This window comes from Schistocerca gregaria, chromosome 2 (genome assembly GCF_023897955.1).
Source record: "Schistocerca gregaria isolate iqSchGreg1 chromosome 2, iqSchGreg1.2, whole genome shotgun sequence".
Classification (NCBI taxonomy): Eukaryota; Metazoa; Arthropoda; class Insecta; order Orthoptera; family Acrididae; genus Schistocerca; species Schistocerca gregaria.
In genome coordinates, this window is record NC_064921.1 from 37,066,005 (window position 1) to 37,085,901 (window position 19,897).

The window sequence follows — 19,897 nt, forward strand, 5'->3', positions numbered from 1 at the left end:
TACGTACGCAAAAAAACAGTATTCCATTTGAGTCCATAGATGTATCATGACACCGCACTGAAATATTTGAATGTTGTGCAGGGGCAGTTTAATTTAGTGAAACTAGACTTCTAATTGTTGTTGTTTATAGGTCCCCTAACTTTGACTTCAGAGCATTTCTACTCAAGTTAGAGAGGGTTCGTGATTCACTTTGTAGGAAGTACCAGAAATTAGTTATATGTGGTGACTTCAATATTAATTTTGTATATGATGGTGAAAGAAAACAGATGTTGGAAGACCTAAATTCATATTATCTGATGCAGACTGTGTTTTTTCAAACCAGGGTGCAGGGGAACAGTAGCACAGCCACAGACAATATTTTTATTCAATATTCATTACTAGGTGGGCATTCTGTTAGTAAAAGTGTAAATGGCCTTCCAGACTATGATGCACAAATTTTAACACTAAGGGGCTTTTTAATCCAGCAGCAATAGTGAGATTTTTAAACCTTGTCAAGGAACAACAGTGGCACAATGTTTATAGTGCCAATAACATTCTAGCAGTAATAGGCAGCCAGGGTGGCTGGTAGTCACAACCAAGCTACAGTAGCCCATTACAGACAGTATTGTAAGGTGCTTAAAAATGTTATTAGGAAGGCAAAGAGTATGTGGTATGCAAATAGAACAGATATTTCACAGGATAAAATGAAAACTATATGGTCAGTTGTGAAGGAAGTGTCTGATCAGCAACACAAGGTCGACAATATAAAGTCAGCTCGTAATAAAAATATTTCTGTTACTGATAAATAAGATATATCTACAGTATTTAACAATCATTTTCTGAGCATTGCTGGTGAATTAAATAAAAATTTAGTTTCTACACGAAATCATATAACTTTCTTGGCAAATGCCTTTCTGAGATTGATGTCTGAAATACTCCTCTGTGATACAGAGAAGAGGGAGATTGAGTCAATAACTAAATCACTGAAGACTAAGGACTCTCATGGTTATGATGGAGTGTCTAGCAGAATATTAAAGTACTGTGCTGTACGCGTTAGCCCTGTATTTAGCCATATTTGTAATTTTTCCTTTAAGAATATTCAGTTTCCCGGGTGATTAAAGTACTCAGTAGTAAAGCCACTTTATAGAAAGGGACAATGTAAATAAATTTAGACCTACTTCTATGCCATCAGTGTTTGCAAAATTTATTGAAGAGGCTGTGTATGTAAGAATAGTTGATCATTTCATATTACACGATTTGCTATCAAATGTACAGTTTGGCTTTTGAAGCAGTGTAACAACTGAAAATGCTATATTCTCTGTGAGGTACTGGATGGGTTAAACAAAATGTTTCAAACGCTTGGCATATTTTTTGATTTAACTAAGGCATTTGATTGTGTTGATCACAAAATATTGCTCCAGAAGTTGGACCATTATGGAATAGGGGGAGTAGCTCACAATTGGTTCACCTCTTACTTTAGCAACAGGTGGCAAAAGATCATTATTCACAATGTTGATAATGGCTGTGATGTGGGGTACTGTGAAGTGGGGAAGTGGTGGGGGGGAGGGGGGCTGCCCCAAGGATCAGTGTTGGGACCACTCCTGTTCCTTATTTATATAAATGATATGCCCTCTAGTATTACGAGTATCTCTAAAATATTTCTATTTCCTGATGACACTAGCTTGATAGTAAAGGACGTTCTGTGCAACATTGGCTCAGTTTCAAATAGTGCAGTACATGACCCATGTTCATGGCTTGTAGAAAATAAACTAACACTAAATCACAGTAAGACTCAGTTTTTATAGTTTCTAACACACAATTTAACAAAAACTGACATTTTAATTTCACAGAATGGGCATATGATTAGTGAAACTAAACAGTTCAAATTCCTAGGTGTTCAGATAGACTGTAAGCTGTCGTGGAAAGCCCTCATTCAGGATCTTGTTCAAAGACTTAATACTGCCATTTTTACTATTCGAACAGTATCAGAAGTGATTGATTGTTCGAGAGAAAAACTAGTCTACTTTGCTTATTTTCATTCTCTTAAGTCATATGGTATTATATTTTGGGATAACTCTTCCCATTCTAAAAGGATATTTTTGGTTTAGAAACGGGCGGCTCGGCCCATTTTCAATAAGCTACCACTCAAATTCAAAAATCTTAGTAGTAATTCACGCACTTTCAAATCTAAATTGGAGAGTTTCCTCGTGGGTCACTCCTTCTATGTTGTCGAGGAGTTCCTTGAAAAATTAAGCTGATTCTTATTGCATTGTTGATTGCATTTACTAAAATTTATGGACTGATTTTTTCAGGTTCATAAACATTTATTTTTATCTGTTAATATTTTATGTTGAAATTTCATGTACTGATACATTCCATGACCTTGGAGATTTGTTCCTCAATTTGGTCCTACTAAACTTGACATGTAAATAAAAATAAATGAAAAATATTATGAAAAGCACTGTCCTATGCCGATCTATCCCTGGGCCATCCAGATGTATCTTTCCTAAGCACCCAGACACCTAAACCTCTCACCTGGTTCAGATTCATTGATGACACCTTTTCTATCTGGATCAAGGGTGAGGATACTCTATTCACATTCCTCCAGAACCTCGACAAGTTTTCCTCCATAGGCTTTAGCTCATCCTACTGAACCCAAGAGGCCACATTCCTAGATCTTTACCTCTACCTCAAATATGGCTACATCAGTACCTATGTCCATTTCAAACCTGCAAACCACCAGCAATACCTCCACTCTGACAGCTGCCTCCCATTCCATACCAAGAAGTCCCTACCATACAGCCTCACACCTGTGGTCTCCACATCTGCAGTGACAAACGATCCCTCTCAAAATATATCGACGGTCTCATTGAAGCCTTCACAGAGTGTAACTATCATCCCAACACTGTACAAAAACAAATCTCCTGTGCCTTATCTTTCCACCTCCCACCACCTCCCAAAGTCTCATCCTTCCCATCCCTCCCACAACTGAACTGGAGCAACTGATTTACATTCTCCTCCAGGCTTTAGATTACCTCTTGTCGCACGCTGAAATGAGAAATGTCCTGCCCACAATCCTTTCCCTTCCTCCCAAACTGGTTTTGCACTGCTCATTTCCCTGTAATAGTCATAGATGCAAGATCTCTCCCATACACCCTCCTACTACCACCTATTCCAATCCAGTCACAAACATCCCCTATCCCATCAAAGGCAGGGCTACCTGTGAAACCAGTCATGCGATCTATAAGCTGCAACCACTGTGCTGCATTCTACGTGGGCACCACAACCGACAAGCTGTCTGTCCGCACGAATGACCGTCGACAAACTGTGTCCGAGAAACCAGTGAACCACCCCGATGCTGAGCAAGTTGCCCAACACGACATCCTTCATTTCAATAACTGCTTCACAGCCAGCACCATATGGATCTTTCCCACCAACACCGGCTTTGCTGAATTGCATATGTGGGAACTCTCCCTGCAATATAGCCTACATTCCCATAACCCTCGTGGCCTCAATCTCCATTAGTAATTGTCCTCAGCCATCCAGCCCCTTTCCTGTTCCCATTCCAGCACTACACAGCCCCACATTTCACTAATGCAGCCAGTATTTTTACTTCTCTCCTTTTCTGCTATCCTCACCTCTCTCCTGACCTCCGTCTAACATCCCAACAGCACCTAGCTGCCCTAACCTCTTCCACCTCATCCCTGCATGCTCCACAGCAGCACTTTACATTACTGTTCCCCACGTCTACCCTACTATCCCTCCCCCTCCCTGTTCTAGCCTCTGCCTTACTCCCACCCAGTCTCCACTCCCATTGCGCACTGCTGCTTGCAGTGTGGTTTCAGCTCTTAGAGTTTGCATTTGTGTGTGTGTGTGTGTGTGTGTGTGTGTGTGTGTGTGTGTGCATGTCGTCTATTTTCAACAAAGGCCTCGTTGGCTGAAAGCTTATTTATGACAGTCTTTTTGCTGTGCCTATCTGTGACTCAGCATCTCCACTCTATGGTAAGTACCATCTTTCCTTTTCATAATATTGTTTCATTTGTTTCATCAACTGATACATCCTCTTTTTCACCCTGTGACAGCTCTTACTCAGAAGCTGAGTGGTGGTCATTGAGCACTACATTGCCTTCACCTTCAGAATCATCAGAGAAGACAAGATCCTCTTCTGCATCAGCAAGTTTATTAAACCAACCCAACAATGTTGCTGGATCTGAAGTTTTGTCAATATTCCCCCTTTTGTTTGGTATAGACATTTGAATATTAAAAGTAATAGGGACTGCAAAGATTCAAAGAAAATGTAAAAATGAACAGAAATGGATATGGTAACACCGACAGCCGTGTTGGTGACAACTGTCAACCGAAGTGCACAATGTGGATAAATTTATTTTTATACTCTCCGACAACAATCGTGGAATACTGACCTAACATGGATCTCGAAGCTGAATAAATTCAACTCTGTGGACAAACCGTATGGGTGACAACATAAAAAACAGGAAATTCCTGGGTGAAATGTCACCTGCGTGCCTACTCAATGGTTAAGACTACAACAGATATACATAGATCGACACCCTGTACATAATACCAAACACAAGATATACATATTTTATTACTGTTCTCCTTCTTCTTCTTCTTATTGTTTCATAAGCAACACTGATAATTAGTGTAAAATAGCAGCATTAAATGGAAGGAATCAGAAATTACAGCCTACAGTAGCAACGACACAAAGTGAACATACAATCGTAAATCAGCCAGGAACCAACCAGGTGAGCGAAGCTGGGCCTGGAGGGAAGACAGTGGAATCTGTTGGGAAGGAAGCTAACAAAGGATGGATTTCAAGTAAAATCTTCTCTTGATGTCATTGCTATTGCATGTTGTAATTCCTTCCATTGTAATTTTGCTGGTTTACATTAAAACCAGTGTTGCCTATGAATCTTACTTTGTACTATTTCTATGTTATTCTTTAACCCAATGGTCTTCAACCTGCAGGGTTACTTTCTGTACATAAAAGTATCATCATGTTTCTGGAATTCTGCCTACATATTTGTGTTTTATTTGTATCACCCACTGTCACTTGGCAGTCTCCACAACAGTTCCCACAAATTTTTGTGCCAACTCATCAGTCAAATGGGTCTTCCACTCCTCTGATCATCATGAACATTTGTTCTGCCTCCACTAAACTCCCTACCCAATAAATACACATTTGTTCTGTTGTGGGTTGCAAAAAAAAAAAAAATAAATAAATAAATATTTCTATAGGAAGCAGATCACAGCACATGGCTTGCACTTGGTGGGCTTTCTTACCAACATCTTTCATGCAAATGGACATTACAGCATGAGTTTATGTACTACTGAGTCCCTGTGATGCTCTATCTGGTCAGGGGATTCCCCCCCCCCCCCCCCACCCCTCCTCGTCCTCTCCCTCAACCTATCAGTGTTGTCAACCCTCAAAAAACAAAAATCCACAGCCGATTATCATCACAGTACATATACTTTCTGAACATGCTTTGTATTTACCACCTTTCTTGATATATTTTTTGGTTTGCTTTATATACACTCCTGGAAATGGAAAAAAGAACACATTGACACCGGTGTGTCAGACCCACCATACTTGCTCCGGACACTGCGAGAGGGCTGTACAAGCAACGATCACACGCACAGCACAGCGGACACACCAGGAACCGCGGTGTTGGCCGTCGAATGGCGCTAGCTGCGCAGCATTTGTGCATCGCCGCCGTCAGTGTCAGCCAGTTTGCCGTGGCATACGGAGCTCCATCGCAGTCTTTAACACTGGTAGCATGCCGCGACAGCGTGGACGTGAACCGTATGTGCAGTTGACGGACTTTGAGCGAGGGCGTATAGTGGGCATGCGGGAGACCGGGTGGACGTACCGCCGAATTGCTCAACACATGGGGCGTGAGGTCTCCACAGTACATCGATGGTGTCGCCAGTGGTCGGCGGAAGGTGCACGTGCCCGTCGACCTCGGACCGGACCGCAGCGACGCACGGATGCACGCCAAGACCATAGGATCCTATGCAGTGCCGTAGGGGACCGCACCGCCACTTCCCAGCAAATTAGGGACACTGTTGCTCCTGGGGTATCAGCGAGGACCATTCGCAACCGTCTCCATGAAGCTGGGCTACGGTCCCGCACACCGTTAGGCCGTCTTCCGCTCACGCCCCAACATCGTACAGCCCGCCTCCAGTGGTGTCGCGACAGGCGTGAATGGAGGGACGAATGGAGACGTGTCGTCTTCAGCGATGAGAGTCGCTTCTGCCTTGGTGCCAATGATGGTCGTATGCGTGTTTGGCGCCGTGCAGGTGAGCGCCACAATCAGGACTGCATACGACCGAGGCACAAAGGGCCAACACCCGGCATCATGGTGTGGGGAGTGATCTCCTATACTGGCCGTACACCTCTGGTGATCGTCGAGGGGACACTGAATAGTGCACGGTACGTCCAAACCGTCATCGAACCCATCGTTCTACCATTCCTAGACCGGCAAGGGAACTTGCTGTTCCAACAGGACAATGCACGTCCGCATGTATCCCGTGCCACCCAACGTGATCTAGAAGGTGTAAGTCAACTACCCTGGCCAGCAAGATCTCCGGATCTGTCCCCCATTGAGCATGTTTGGGACTGGATGAAGAGTCGTCTCACGCGGTCTGCACATCCAGCACGAACGCTGGTCCAACTGAGGCGCCAAGTGGAAATGGCATGGCAAGCCGTTCCACAGGACTACATCCAGCATCTCTACGATCATCTCCATGGGAGAATAGCAGCCTGCATTGCTGCGAAAGGTGGATATACACTGTACTAGTGCCGACATTGTGCATGCTCTGTTGCCTGTGTCTATGTGCCTGTGGTTCTGTCAGTGTGATCATGTGATGTTATCTGACCCCAGGAATGTGTCAATAAAGTTTTCCCTTCCTGGGACAATGAATTCACGGTGTTCTTATTTCAATTTCCAGGAGTGTATTTATTAGTTTTCTTTACATATTAACTGGTTTAATTTTTATATTCATGGGTTTTCTTTCCTTATTTTTTTATTATTGGTTTTCCTTTGCATATTTATTGGTTTACTTTATTAATGGCCTCTATTGGATCATGCAATGCTACTATGTTTCAATCTTCAGAGTTTTCAAGCAGCTCTCATTTGCTTCTCCATGGAATGTGTATACATAACAGTGATGAACTATTTGTTTCCCTCTTGACTACCTATGCTAATAAAAATAAAAGGAGCATCTTAAAGTTGCTTAAGTGATCGACATTATTACACAATAATTCCAAAAATGAAGCAATAGTGAAAGTGTAGGGATGACACTGAGAGGTTGCACAATATTGAGCACCTCAAAAACTTTTCAAATATACTGCAGTGCCCGGAAATACTGTGTCATCTGTAAGCACAACAATCTTCCTAGTTTCTTGCATGCTACAGTCTCTAGATATCTTTGATTTCACCATTAATCATTGACATCGTGCTGCAATTCAGTTTAAAATTAGATGAAAGATCGTTCTTATTAGTGTGTGTTGAAATGTATAAATCCTGACAGCATTGTATTTTAGGGCAAATAAGTACCAAAACAGAAATGTTAATTTGTATGATTTGTTGCTCAGAGAACACAGGAATGGTACCCTAAGCCAGAAGGAAAGATATTTAACGCTTTAACTGCTCTGGAAGTGGAATGAGATTTTCACTCTGCAGCAGAGTGTGCGCTGATATGAAACTTCCTGGCAGATTAAAACTGTGTGCCGTACCGAGACTCGAACTCGGGACCTTTGCCTTTCACGGGCAAGTGCTCTACTAACTGAGCTACCCAAGCATGACCCACGCCCCGTCCTCACAGCTTTACTTCTGCCAGTACCTTGTCTCCTACCTTCCAAACTTTACAGAAGCTCTCCTGCGAACCTTGCAGAACAAGCACTCCTGAAAGAAAGGATATTGCGGAGACATGGCTTAGCCACAGTCACAGCGTCCCGAGTTTGAGTCTCAGTCCGGCACACAGTTTTAATCTGCCTGTAAGTTTCATATCAGCGCACACTCCGCTGCAGAGTGAAAATCTTATTCTGGAAACATCCTCCAGGCTGTGGCTAAGCCATGTCTCCGCAATATCCTTTCTTTCAGGAGTGCTTGTTCTGCAAGGTTCGCAGGAGAGCTTCTGTAAAGTTTGGAAGGTAGCAGACGAGGTACTGGCAGAAGTGAAGCTGTGAGGACGGGGTGTGAGTCGTGCTAGGGTAGCCGAGTTAGTAGAGCACTTGCTGGCGAAAGGCAAAGGTCCCAAGTTCGAGTCTGCTCTGGAAATGTTAATGCGCGCACCTTTGTACCTGTCCCTGTGTGCTCTGACCACGTTTATGTGTGCCACCAATCCTTCTATCTGGTACTCTGAACATGTCTGCGTGTAGACACGTTCAGAGTACCAGGTAGAAGGACTGGTGGTGCGCGTAAACACGTTCACAGCAGTTAAAGGGTTAAAAAATGTAATTAATGCAAAATTATAAATAAAAGTTGGGTTTTACGAAAGCTGGTGCCAACCCTCCGGGTAGGAAAGAAGTTGCGAGAAGATCAATAATAGGCACTGGAGCAAGTGCACCTTTCAGGAGAGAGGCCAAAGACAGACTTGCAAGTAACGTACCACCAACAGCCTCTCGACCAGCAGTATTTAGATCACTACCACAGACAGGAAGGCCCGCTCAGCCATCCAGAGTCACCGAGTTGAGTCATCAGTCACAGTCCAGTGGGAGTCACAGTCGCAGTTAGCTCAGCCTGTAGCTCAAAGTCAGTCAGTACCTCACAACCAGAGTAGTGTACATGATGGGACATGTATTTCACCAGAAATGAAGCTAACCTGGACTATTGCGGAAGAGCTTTTACAACAACACCTGAACTACCTTAAGTTAAGTAGCTTTCTGTTTCAGTTAATAAAGAACCCTGTTAATATATGCATGCAATTTCCTTGCTCCCATGGTACAAGCCTGCAGTGGCAAAGAGGTAACACTAAAACTAGGGATGAGTATAATTCAGTACAGATTTTGCTTGCTCCTCTTGTGTTTTAGATTGCAGGGGTGCGCATCTATAGTTGCTAATTTTTGTTCTGTTCTTGCATGTATTCCAGGAGGTGAGCCACAGAATTAATCAAATTTCTCTTTTCTGATGCTTTCCTCCTTTTTGCTACAACTTATTTGCATAAACCATGGCTGCCCAGCCTCTCCACCCACTTATCCCACATCTCGGTCACAGATGGACAATGTGATGAATCTAACACAAGCTTTTCAGTTTCAGGACCAACAAACTGCTGCCCTACTAATGACAGTACAACAATTACTGGCTACACAAGCTTCATAGACTGCCCAGCAGACAACCCGACTGGCCCAACATGGGCTGCCAACCAGCAGACCAACGTTCTGCTAATTTAACAACACAGAAGACGAATGGTTAGAATACCTGACACAATTCCAAGCACATTGTGAAGTTCATCAAGTACAAGGTACTGTCAAACTACAATACTTTCTTTCGATTGCAGGGTCCCCAGTGTTCAGGCTAATACAGGAACTACTCCCGACCACACCTCCCAACAAACTCAGCTATGAGCAAGTAACTGCTGCATTAACCAAGTCCATGTAGCTGCAGCCAGATATCAGTTCTTTCACTTGCAGAAAAAGCTGGAACAGATGTACCATCAGTGGTATTGCAGAAATAAAGGGCACAACTAGGAAGCGTAAATTTAAGTGTAGTTGTGGCAACTTTTACACTGACCTAATGATACGGGATGCAATAACATTCAATGTCCCTGATAATAGAATATGGGAACAGATCCTAAAGCACTTTGATCCATCACTTCCTCAAGTGTTGCAAAACTTGAAGGATATTATTCAGGTGCCTCAGTGGCCGATAAGTTTGTCTGGGCCCCAGTTTGTTGGATCAAGTCGCCCCTTGCCTGCAACCACCCCAGGTAGCCATAACAACAAGCATGTAGACAGCTGCCCTGACAGCCATGCAGGCAGGTAAACAAACCTGCAAACTTTGTGACGTCTCGCCCCAGATGCTCTGCTCACCATAACAAGAAGATTGATCATCACGTAACACAACGTGTTACATGTGTCAGAAAAAAGCAGTTTGTTTACAACGGCACAAAAATGCCAATTTTGCCCACTCCCAGAAAAAAACAGGCTTGTGCAAATGCAGTGAAAATTGCGTTTTTTAAACCTTTAACAGCTTCTGACAAAAGTGAGACAAAGGTTATGCCTCCTCCTCACCCTACATTCCAACAAACTATTTGTCTAATTACGAATTGCTGGCCACCACGTGAACTTTCAGTTAGACAGAGGTGCTCCAGTAACTTTGCTTAATATTGCCGTGTATGAACAGTTACGGTCACCACACCTTCTAAATCTAGAAAGCATCTCGCTGCTTAACAATGGACGGGAAATTCCAGTGCTTGGCCAGTGTAGTTTGCCAGCCACTTACAAATCTCACACTACGACAGTGAATTTTACTGTGCTGAAATTAACAGACAGTGAGAACATTTTCGTTTTAGATGCCTTTGATTTGTTTGATCTCAGCATCCGTGACAATGTACTGTCAGTCTCTACATTCGCACCAAAAAGACAGTGTCACTGACTTGCTTCAAGAATTTCCTGAACTATTTTCAGACAGACGGGAAAAGCTAATAACTTTCTAGCACATGTTACATTGAAAGACAATGCACGGCCTAAGTTTTTTTGGGCCCACTCCGTTTCCAGTTAGTTGCTTTAAGAGACAAAGTAACCTGTGGATTGAAAGAATTGCAGGATAATGGTGCAATTGCTCCCATTCAAGCTAGTCAGAGGGCAAGTCCTCTTGTATTGCTTCCTAAGCCTTCTGGTCACATTTGCTTTTGTGTTGACTTTAAGTCTATAGTCAACCTACAGACAATAGTTGAGACTTATGCATTACCTCGACCTGAGGAACTCACGGGCAGGCTTGGTGCAGGATGTTACTTTCCGAAGATAGACTAGCATGATACCTACTTGCAAATTCCATTGGATGAAGAATCACAGAAAGTGTCCGTTGTAAATACAGACTTAGGACTATTCAAGTATTTGTGTTTGCCCTTCAGCATTGCTTCTGTACCCACAACTTTTCAATGTTACTTTGAGCAGATGACTGCAAATGTGCCTTTTTGTTCATACTACCTTGACAATATTGCTGTCTCAGGTTGTACACCAGAGGAACAGATTGCACATTTGTTTACTGTTTTTCAAGTGTTGTCAGAAGCAGGACTCAAGTGCCGTCTCAAAACTTGTGACTTTTTTTTTTTTTTAACTAAACTACTGTACTTTGGTCACGTGATAAGCAGTCAGGATGTGCACTCCCTCCAATCTCATTTGCTTGCAACCGGTGACCTGCCGGTTCCTCGCAATGTGTCCGAACTGCAGTCATTGCTACACAAGATGACATACTACAATGAGTTCATACAGAATGCCGCTCAGATCACGGCTCCATTCCACTTGTGTCGCAAAATGTACCTTTTTGTACGGACTAAAGACTGTCTAGATGCATTTCAGAAACTCAAAAATTCTTTGCTTAGTGACAGATGTCTAGTGCATTTTCACTCTGCCAAGCTGGTAGTTTTGCAAGTTGACACTTCTTCCTACGGAATCAGCACTGTGCTTTTGCACAGAATTGGTGCACAAGACAAACCTATTGCTTTTGCCTCAAAGTTGTTAACTCAGACTCTGTGTAGCTATTCTCAAATAGTATAAGAGGCTCTAGCATTTGTGTACGGTGCTACCAAATCTCATCACTATTTGTACGGTTGCAAGTTCTTTTTAGTGACAGATCCTAAGTCTTTGCAGTATTTGTTTCATATGTCAAAGCCACTTCCTACACACACTGCTCAAAAATTGCAATGATGGGCTTTATTGCTTCTACAGTATCACTGTGAAATTATGAACAGACCTACAGTAAAGCACGGCAATGCGGATGCACTATCCCGCCTTCCAATTGGCCCACTCTCCGATTTTATGCATCTGCCGCATCTTATTGCCAAATTGATATGCAGGGCTCTGAATTGCTGGAATCTTCTCCCTCGTACTACAGAAAAATTGCAAAGGCCACAAACGCACACTTAAATCTCAAGCTTTTGTTGCATTACATTCGTACATCTCGGCCTCATTCATCGAACAGTATCCAAAAGTCGGTAGTGCGACGATACTTTGCTTGTCGGCATACCCTTTCAGTTCAACAAGATGTGATACTAGTTCAAAATGACAGTGGACAATCGTGTTTGCTTATTCCCAAACCGACGTGTCGCAAAAGGACGTATTGCGATTGCTCCACCAATGAAATCGGGGAATTGTTCGCACTGAACAGTAGCGCGACAGTGTCATGTGGCAGGGCGCGGAATGCTTCGTACACACTTTTAAACAACAGATGCCCAAGCTTCACACCACCTACACACAGGAAGAGGCACTGCAACTCCTTCTCACCTCCTGTCACTCTCTTCTCACCCCCATCCAAGAGACGGACCATCAACGGTGGAACTTCTGCGCGGCCACCACCCTCAGATGCTGTTACACTCTCTACACCCACCTCAGCATCTGTCACCACCGACGGCCCGCAACTATCACTCTGTGCCACATAATCTCATTCTTCTCTGGGTTTACGGCAACTGTGGGCACTGGGTAAGAGGCGTGGTCCAAGAATGCGTTGGCTCTTCTACGTATTTGATTGCAGGTCCTGAAGGTTTGCAGCACCGCCACCAGAACCAGATTCGTGTCTGTCATTTGCCCCGTGATTCTGGCGTTTTTCTTCCCCAGGTGCACGACCTCACAGGACTATGTGGCCTTCACAGCTACCCACTCGTGCCACCGGGGCACCCGTGAGGAGCGGACGGTCAGTGCGCCTTCACCCCCGCCGTCCCTGCTCGTCAACACCACAGACCTGGATCTTCCGTCGCCATTGCCGTCGACACCCCGATACGTGCCCTCGGGCCCGGACACGTGTCCCGGCAGCAGTTTTCTGGAGGCTGTTCCTTTTGCCTCACGAGGCAGATGGTGGGGACTGTCAGGAGTACACCGCCCTCCACAGCTCATCTCTACATCCGGCATCCTGCCTCCCTCCCCGTTGTCGTTCGCAGCCTCACTACGTGACAATGGAGTGACATTTTGGACAGGAGGAATGTGCCAACGAAAACTGGTGCCGACACTCCGGGTGGGAAAGAGGTTGCAATAAGATCGATAATAGGTGCTGGAGTGAGTGCATCTATCGCGAGAGAGGCCAGAGACAGACTTGCAAGTAACGCGCCACCAGTGTCCTCTTGACCGCCAGTATTTAGATTGCCACTGCGGTCTGGAGGGCCTGGTGAGTCACCGAGTCGAGTCATCTGTCGCAGCCCAGTAGGGGTCACAGGCACAGTTAGCTCAGCGTCTCCTCTAGCTCAGAGTCAGTCGGTACCTCACAACCAGAGTAGTGTACGTAGCAGCATAGCAGGACTTGTACTGCACCAGCAGTGAGGCTAATGTAATTACGGAAGAGCTTGTACTGCAACATCTGGACTATGTTAAGTTAAATAGCTTCCTGTTTAAGTCAATAAAGAACCCTGTTAATATATGTGTGCAGCTGTGTGACAGAAAGAGGATACCGGCCACGGCCTCTCCTTGCTCCAAGGTACAGGTCTACAGTGTCAACCCAATGACAGAAAAAAGTACATACAGGTATTTATTTGTGTTTATAAATTACTTACACAAATACAATCTTTTAGTGCACATATTGTTGCATGACACATTGCCGTTGACTATGTCTTCATTACATTGAGGTGAAACTGCACTTTTTAAATTCAAATCTTCAAAAGAATTTCCAGTGAAACGGTGTCGTAATATATTAGGTAAGCACTGATTTGGTAAAACTGCATTTCTCATTGTAGTGTTCTGTTGTTTGATCATGGGGGTTATGTGAGTCTGCAGAAATTTATCGTGAAAAAAGGGGGGGAAGGGGGGAGGAAAGGGGGTTTAAGATTCTAAAACTGCCATTTTAAGAGTTGACCAGTTTTGAGAAGTCTCAAGTCACAAGAACTAAATTTTATAGGTGACATGACAGAGAGTGGCATTTACTCATTCAAGATTTTTTACAGTTATTTACTTTGATATTTAAAGCCACCACACATCAGTTGTGTGGCAGTTGTTGAAGCCACACTACCCTATCACCGAGCAAGGTGGCGCAGTGGTTAGCACACTGGACTCGCGTTCAGGAGGACGACAGTTCTATCCCGCGTCCAGCCATCCTGATTTAAGTTTTCCGTAATTTCCCTAAATCCCTCCAGGCAAATGCCGAGATGGTTCCTTTGAAAGGGCACGGCTGACTTCCTTCCCCATCCTTACCTAATCCGACAAGACTGATGACCTCGGTGTTTGGTCTCTTCCACCAAACAACCCAACCCAATCCAACTATTCTATCACTGCCATCATACGTGCAATTACATTTGGCTACATGAGAGGTCTAGGAGAATTACAGGAAATCACTTCTAGAAGTGTATGAGAATTCTGTAATGAATAAAATCTCTGTTCACAAGATTCTGGGGGTGGGCGAAAGCATATGTACATGCCTGCATACGGGGACAATCATTTCCAGTACTGTATCAAAAGTTGCACTATCAACTCGTAAAAAGTTATAATAATCTTTTTTTCATTTAATTTAAATTCTCTCAACAAATCTTCTTAAGTAATCTTTGACAATCCCAGAACCAATTTTCATCCACCATTTTTCTTTTTTTTACTCAGGGCAAAGCAGAGACATATTGCACAGTATTACAGTGCAACATCATTGTGAATATTATTGACCATATGGAGGGGAAATTTAGTAACACTAAAAGAATAAAAAATATCCTCTGCTTCTGATCTACAAAATCTGTGATGCAAGTCCAAGAGCATAAAAAGGTGAATTTTTACATGACAACATGTTTGAAATCCAGTCCATGTAGCTAATAGATAATTAACTAATATTAGCAATTAAGGATTATAATGACACTGTTAATGTATTTTATAGTTTGTGTTTCATTACTATAATTTACTGACCTGTAAGAATTGTTAGTGAGATGAGAGGACACACAACACAGGCTACAAACAGAGCCAGCGCAGGCTGGAAGCAGCCCTGGATACCTATGTTCCACAGCACAGCCTCCAGAATAATGAAGTACTGATTTCTGCTTTTGTCGGGGCTGTCCATGTCATACACTAATACCATAAATATGTGTAAGCACAGTGTAACAATTGGCATCCTGCAAAAGAGTGTGTTGATTAATATGAATTTTCTTCTGAGGCTAATGGAACATATTCCTAGTTAAGAATTACCTGCACACCTTCACACTCTCCTTCCTACCCCGACCTCCAACCCTCACTCTCTCTTACACACACATGCACACGCACACACACGCACACACACACACACACACACACACGCACGCACACACACACACACACACACACACACACACACACACACACACACACAAACAAACAAATAAAGCATTTTCAGAATGTAAGTGTACTTGATTTCTAAATTTTTTTAGTAAAAAATGTATTTGAAAACGAAAAAAATACAGGATATTGCTGATGCACTCCACACAATTGTCATTCTGTTCAGTCCAGGTGCTGAGCTGTGGCATAATCTTCTTTATACCTTCCTTGAAGAACTCTACTGCCTGCTCCTTCCCCCACTTCAGAACATCCAATTCAAGTAACTCAAGAAACGCACAGGCGCTACTGACCCGATTATCTTGTACTGTTCTGTTAGCTGTTTTGGGGGTCATCTTACACACAGTTTCTGGTGTCCCAGCATTCCTGTTTGTGTCTTGTATGACAGAGTTCTCGAGAGTTGTGGGAATATCACAGAAACTTCATCCACTGTCAATCAGCAGTCTTCACGGACAGTTTCCTCGATTTTTTTGCACCAATTCATCAGTCAAAACAGGTCTTACACGCCTCTATTCATCTTGGACATTTATTCTGCCTCCACTAAACTTCTACACTACTTAAACACACTCATTGTGTTCATAATACCTTCACAGTAACCACTTTGATCCGTGAAAAGATTTCAGAATGTGTTATTCCTTCTGTGAGTAAGAAGTGGATCATGGCACATGGCTTGCACTTAGTGGCATTTCTTACTGTCATCTTCTGAGCAACTGTATATCACAAAATGAGTTTACGTGCTACCATGTTCCTACAGTGCTCACTCTGGTCAGTGGATACCCCTCTACTACTCAGTATTGTCAACACTCAAAAAACACAAGGTGTGATTGAAAAATACAGTGAATACTTCCATTAGAAGCAAAGTGATAAGGTTACATGGAATCTGATTTACTCACCCTCAAATTACTGTTTTTGGCTAGCAATGCACTTATTCCAACATTGTACCCATGACTGGAAGCATTTCTGGAAGGCTTGTTAGAAGGGCATTCTGCTGCTGTGTTGTGGCCACCTCAATGTCAGGAATAGTTGAAATTTTTTTCCTTTAAGCACAGTTTTAATTTTTGGGAAGAATCAGAAGTTGTCTGATGTTAAATCTGGTGAGTAGGGTGGATGTGAACAGACAGGAACACTTTTTCTGGCCAAAAATTTATGAATCAATGGTGAAAGACAGTTCAGCGCACTTGTGCAAGAAAGAAAGAAGCCATTGGCCCATTTATCATTCTCAAATTGTCCACAAATGTTGCAGTATGGCCCTGAAAAATTCAATATTTACAGTTGTTCTCCCTGGAACTCCAATCACATTATGCCCTTATCATAAAAAACAATGAGCATAACTTTGATATTCTGTTTGGACTGAATGCCTTTTTAGTATGAAGAGATTCATTGGTTTTCCATCGGAAACTCTAAATTTGCATCTCAGGGTCAATTTACAAGTTTAGAGATTAAGCCTGGATCTGAATGAAGCCAATCCTTCTACTCCATGCAAACTGACACACAATTTTCCTTCTTTTCATCATTCAAAAGTCTTGGAACCAGTGTTGCACTCACTTGTCTGATTTGCAAATTGTTGGTTAAATGCTTTTCATGGACTTGTACAAGATGCTACATTCTTTGGTAAACTCTTGCCTAAGATGTTAAGTTCTTTGGTAAGCTCTTTAACAGTTATTTGCCTGTTGAACAAATAATTTTTGCCACTTTTTGTATGTTTTAGAGGCTACTGGAAGTCCTGGATGTTGCTAGTTTTATACCAAGCCATTTCCACTTGTAAATTGCTCATACCACTAGTAAACAGTATTCAGTTACAGCATTATTCCCATACGCCAATTTTAACATTTCATAAGTCTCATTGACACTTTCTTGCAACTGGAAACAGAACTTAATGCGCTGTTTGAAATCTATGACGCCCAACAGATGTGGTAAACATAACCTTACTCTTGCATCTCTGGACATTGACTGACAAGTCAGAACATGTTACAACTTGACACTTTCTGACTCAGTGAAACAGGCTATTGGACAAATTACATCAAATGGTTGCAGTTGCTGCTAAAAATATTCATCCACCATATTTTTTACATATGATGTAATCAACATTTCCCACGACCAGTACACTAGTCAAATGCACTCCTGGAAATTGAAATAAGAACACCGTGAATTCATTGTCCCAGGAAGGGGAAACTTTATTGACACATTCCTGGGGTCAGATACATCACATGATCACACTGACAGACCCACAGGCTCATAGACACAGGCAACAGAGCATGCACAATGTCGGCACTAGTACAGTATATATCCACCTTTCGCAGCAATGCAGGCTGCTATTCTCCCATGGAGACGATCGTAGAGATGCTGGATGTAGTCCTGTGGAATGGCTTGCCATGCCATTTCCACCTGGCGCCTCAGTTGGACCAGTGTTCGTGCTGGACGTGCAGACCGCGTGAGACGACGCTTCATCCAGTCCCAAACATGCTCAATGGGGGCAGATCCGGAGATCTTGCTGGCCAGGGTAGTTGACTTACACCTTCTAGAGCACGTGTTGGGTGGCACGGGATACATGCGGACGTGCATTGTCCTGTTGGAACAGCAAGTTCCCTTGCCGGTCTAGGAATGGTAGAACGATGGGTTCGATGACGGTTTGGATGTACCGTGCACTATTTAGTGTCCCCTCGACGATCACCAGAGGTGTACGGCCAGTGTAGGAGATCGCTCCCCACACCATGATGCCGGGTGTTGGCCCTGTGTGCCTCTGTCGTATGCATTCCAGATTGTGGCGCTCACCTGCCCGGCGCCAAACACGCATATGACCATCATTGGCACCAAGGCAGAAGCGACTCTCATCGCTGAAGACGACACGTCTCCATTTGTCCCTCCATTCACGCCTGTCGCGACACCACTGGAGGCGGGCTGTAAGATGTTGGGGCGTGAGCGGAAGACGGCCTAACGGTGTGCGGGACCGTAGCCCAGCTTCATGGAGACGGTTGCGAATGGTCCTCGCCGATACCCCAGGAGCAACAGTGTGCCTAATTTGCTGGGAAGTGGCGGTGCAGTCCCCTACGGCACTGCATAGGGTCCTACGGTCTTGGCGTGCATCCGTGCGTCGCTGCGGTCCGGTCCGAGGTCGACGGGCACGTGCACCTTCCGCCGACCACTGGCGACAACATCGATGTACTGTGGAGACCTCACGCCCCACGTGTTGAGCAATTCGGCGGTACATCCACCCGGCCTCCCGCATGCCCACTATACGCCCTCGCTCAAAGTCCGTCAACTGCACATACGGTTCACGTCCACGCTGTCGCGGCATGCTACCAGTGTTAAAGACTGCGATGGAGCTCCGTATGCCACGGCAAACTGGCTGACACTGACGGCGGCGGTGCACACATGCTGCGCAGCTAGCGCCATTCGACGGCCAACACCGCGGTTCCTGGTGTGGCCGCTGTGCCGTGCGTGTGATCATCGCTTGTACAGCCCTCTCGCAGTGTCCGGAGCAAGTATGGTGGGTCTGACACACCGGTGTCAATGTGTTCTTTTTTCCATTTCCAGGAGTGTATATCAACTGAGTTACAAAGTATTGTATTCAATTACTACTTATATGAATAGTTTGATGAAGTGAAACTCTGCACCTACACTGAAATGTTGAAATTAAGCTTCCTTTATGATATTCTCCTGTTTTCTCCATTGGCACAGGTTATTTGATGACACTCTATATATTCATTAATAGTCTTTCTTTTTTTTTAAATCCTATTACGGGACACAGAAAAATTATTTATTTTCATCTTTCATTCAAATAAATGTTTCCTGTCAGTTAGTAGTTCTTTCAACCTATTCTTGATTTCTTCTGTGACTGTGTAAAATTTTACTTATGAAATTTTCACCTGTTTTGTCCTCAGTTGGCAGTTTCCTTATTTGTTGTGTTTAATTGTCTTCATCTGTGCCACAACTGGAAATTATGATGTATGTTTATGACATATGCACAAGCACATGCACGTGAACTAACAAAGAAAATAACTCTTTTCAGTATCACTAAATTATCAAATGTAAATTACAAATTGTATCAGAAAACAATCAGCCTTTTTTTAAACTTAAAAGTGTCTAAATGACACGAAACAAGAAGCCCTGAAAACATAGGAGATACAGCATCAGAGCCACAGTTTAACAGAGCTTTGGAAGACTTGTGAGCATATAAGACAGAAGACAATGAAAATGTTCCTTCAGTATTTCTAAAATCATTGGAGCAGTGGCAACCAAAAGATTATTCAGTCGGTCTGTAGCATCTACAAGTCAGTACACACCATCAGACTTTTGGAACAATATCATCTGTGCAGTCCCGAATATAGCCAAGGCACAAAAAAGTTGCACAATCGGTTTTACCTCTCATTGGTTCAAGTCGCTAACAATATTATCATTCAGAAAAATGGGAAAGAAAACTGATGTGTACAGTTTGTGTTCTTTTACCATCTGGTGCCCCGCTCACAACCT

The 19,897-nt window shown here is 43.5% G+C and overlaps 1 protein-coding gene across 1 annotated transcript in view; it reads right to left on the reverse strand.

The window, feature by feature from the left end:
- LOC126336273 (uncharacterized) overlaps positions 1-19,897 on the reverse strand; it is a 737,143-nt gene that overhangs the window by 95,305 nt on the left and 621,941 nt on the right. Inside the window, exon 18 of the mRNA XM_049999768.1 lies at positions 15,029-15,231. Within this exon, the coding sequence (XP_049855725.1) occupies positions 15,029-15,231 (203 nt within the window). The remainder of the gene's footprint in view (positions 1-15,028; positions 15,232-19,897) is intronic.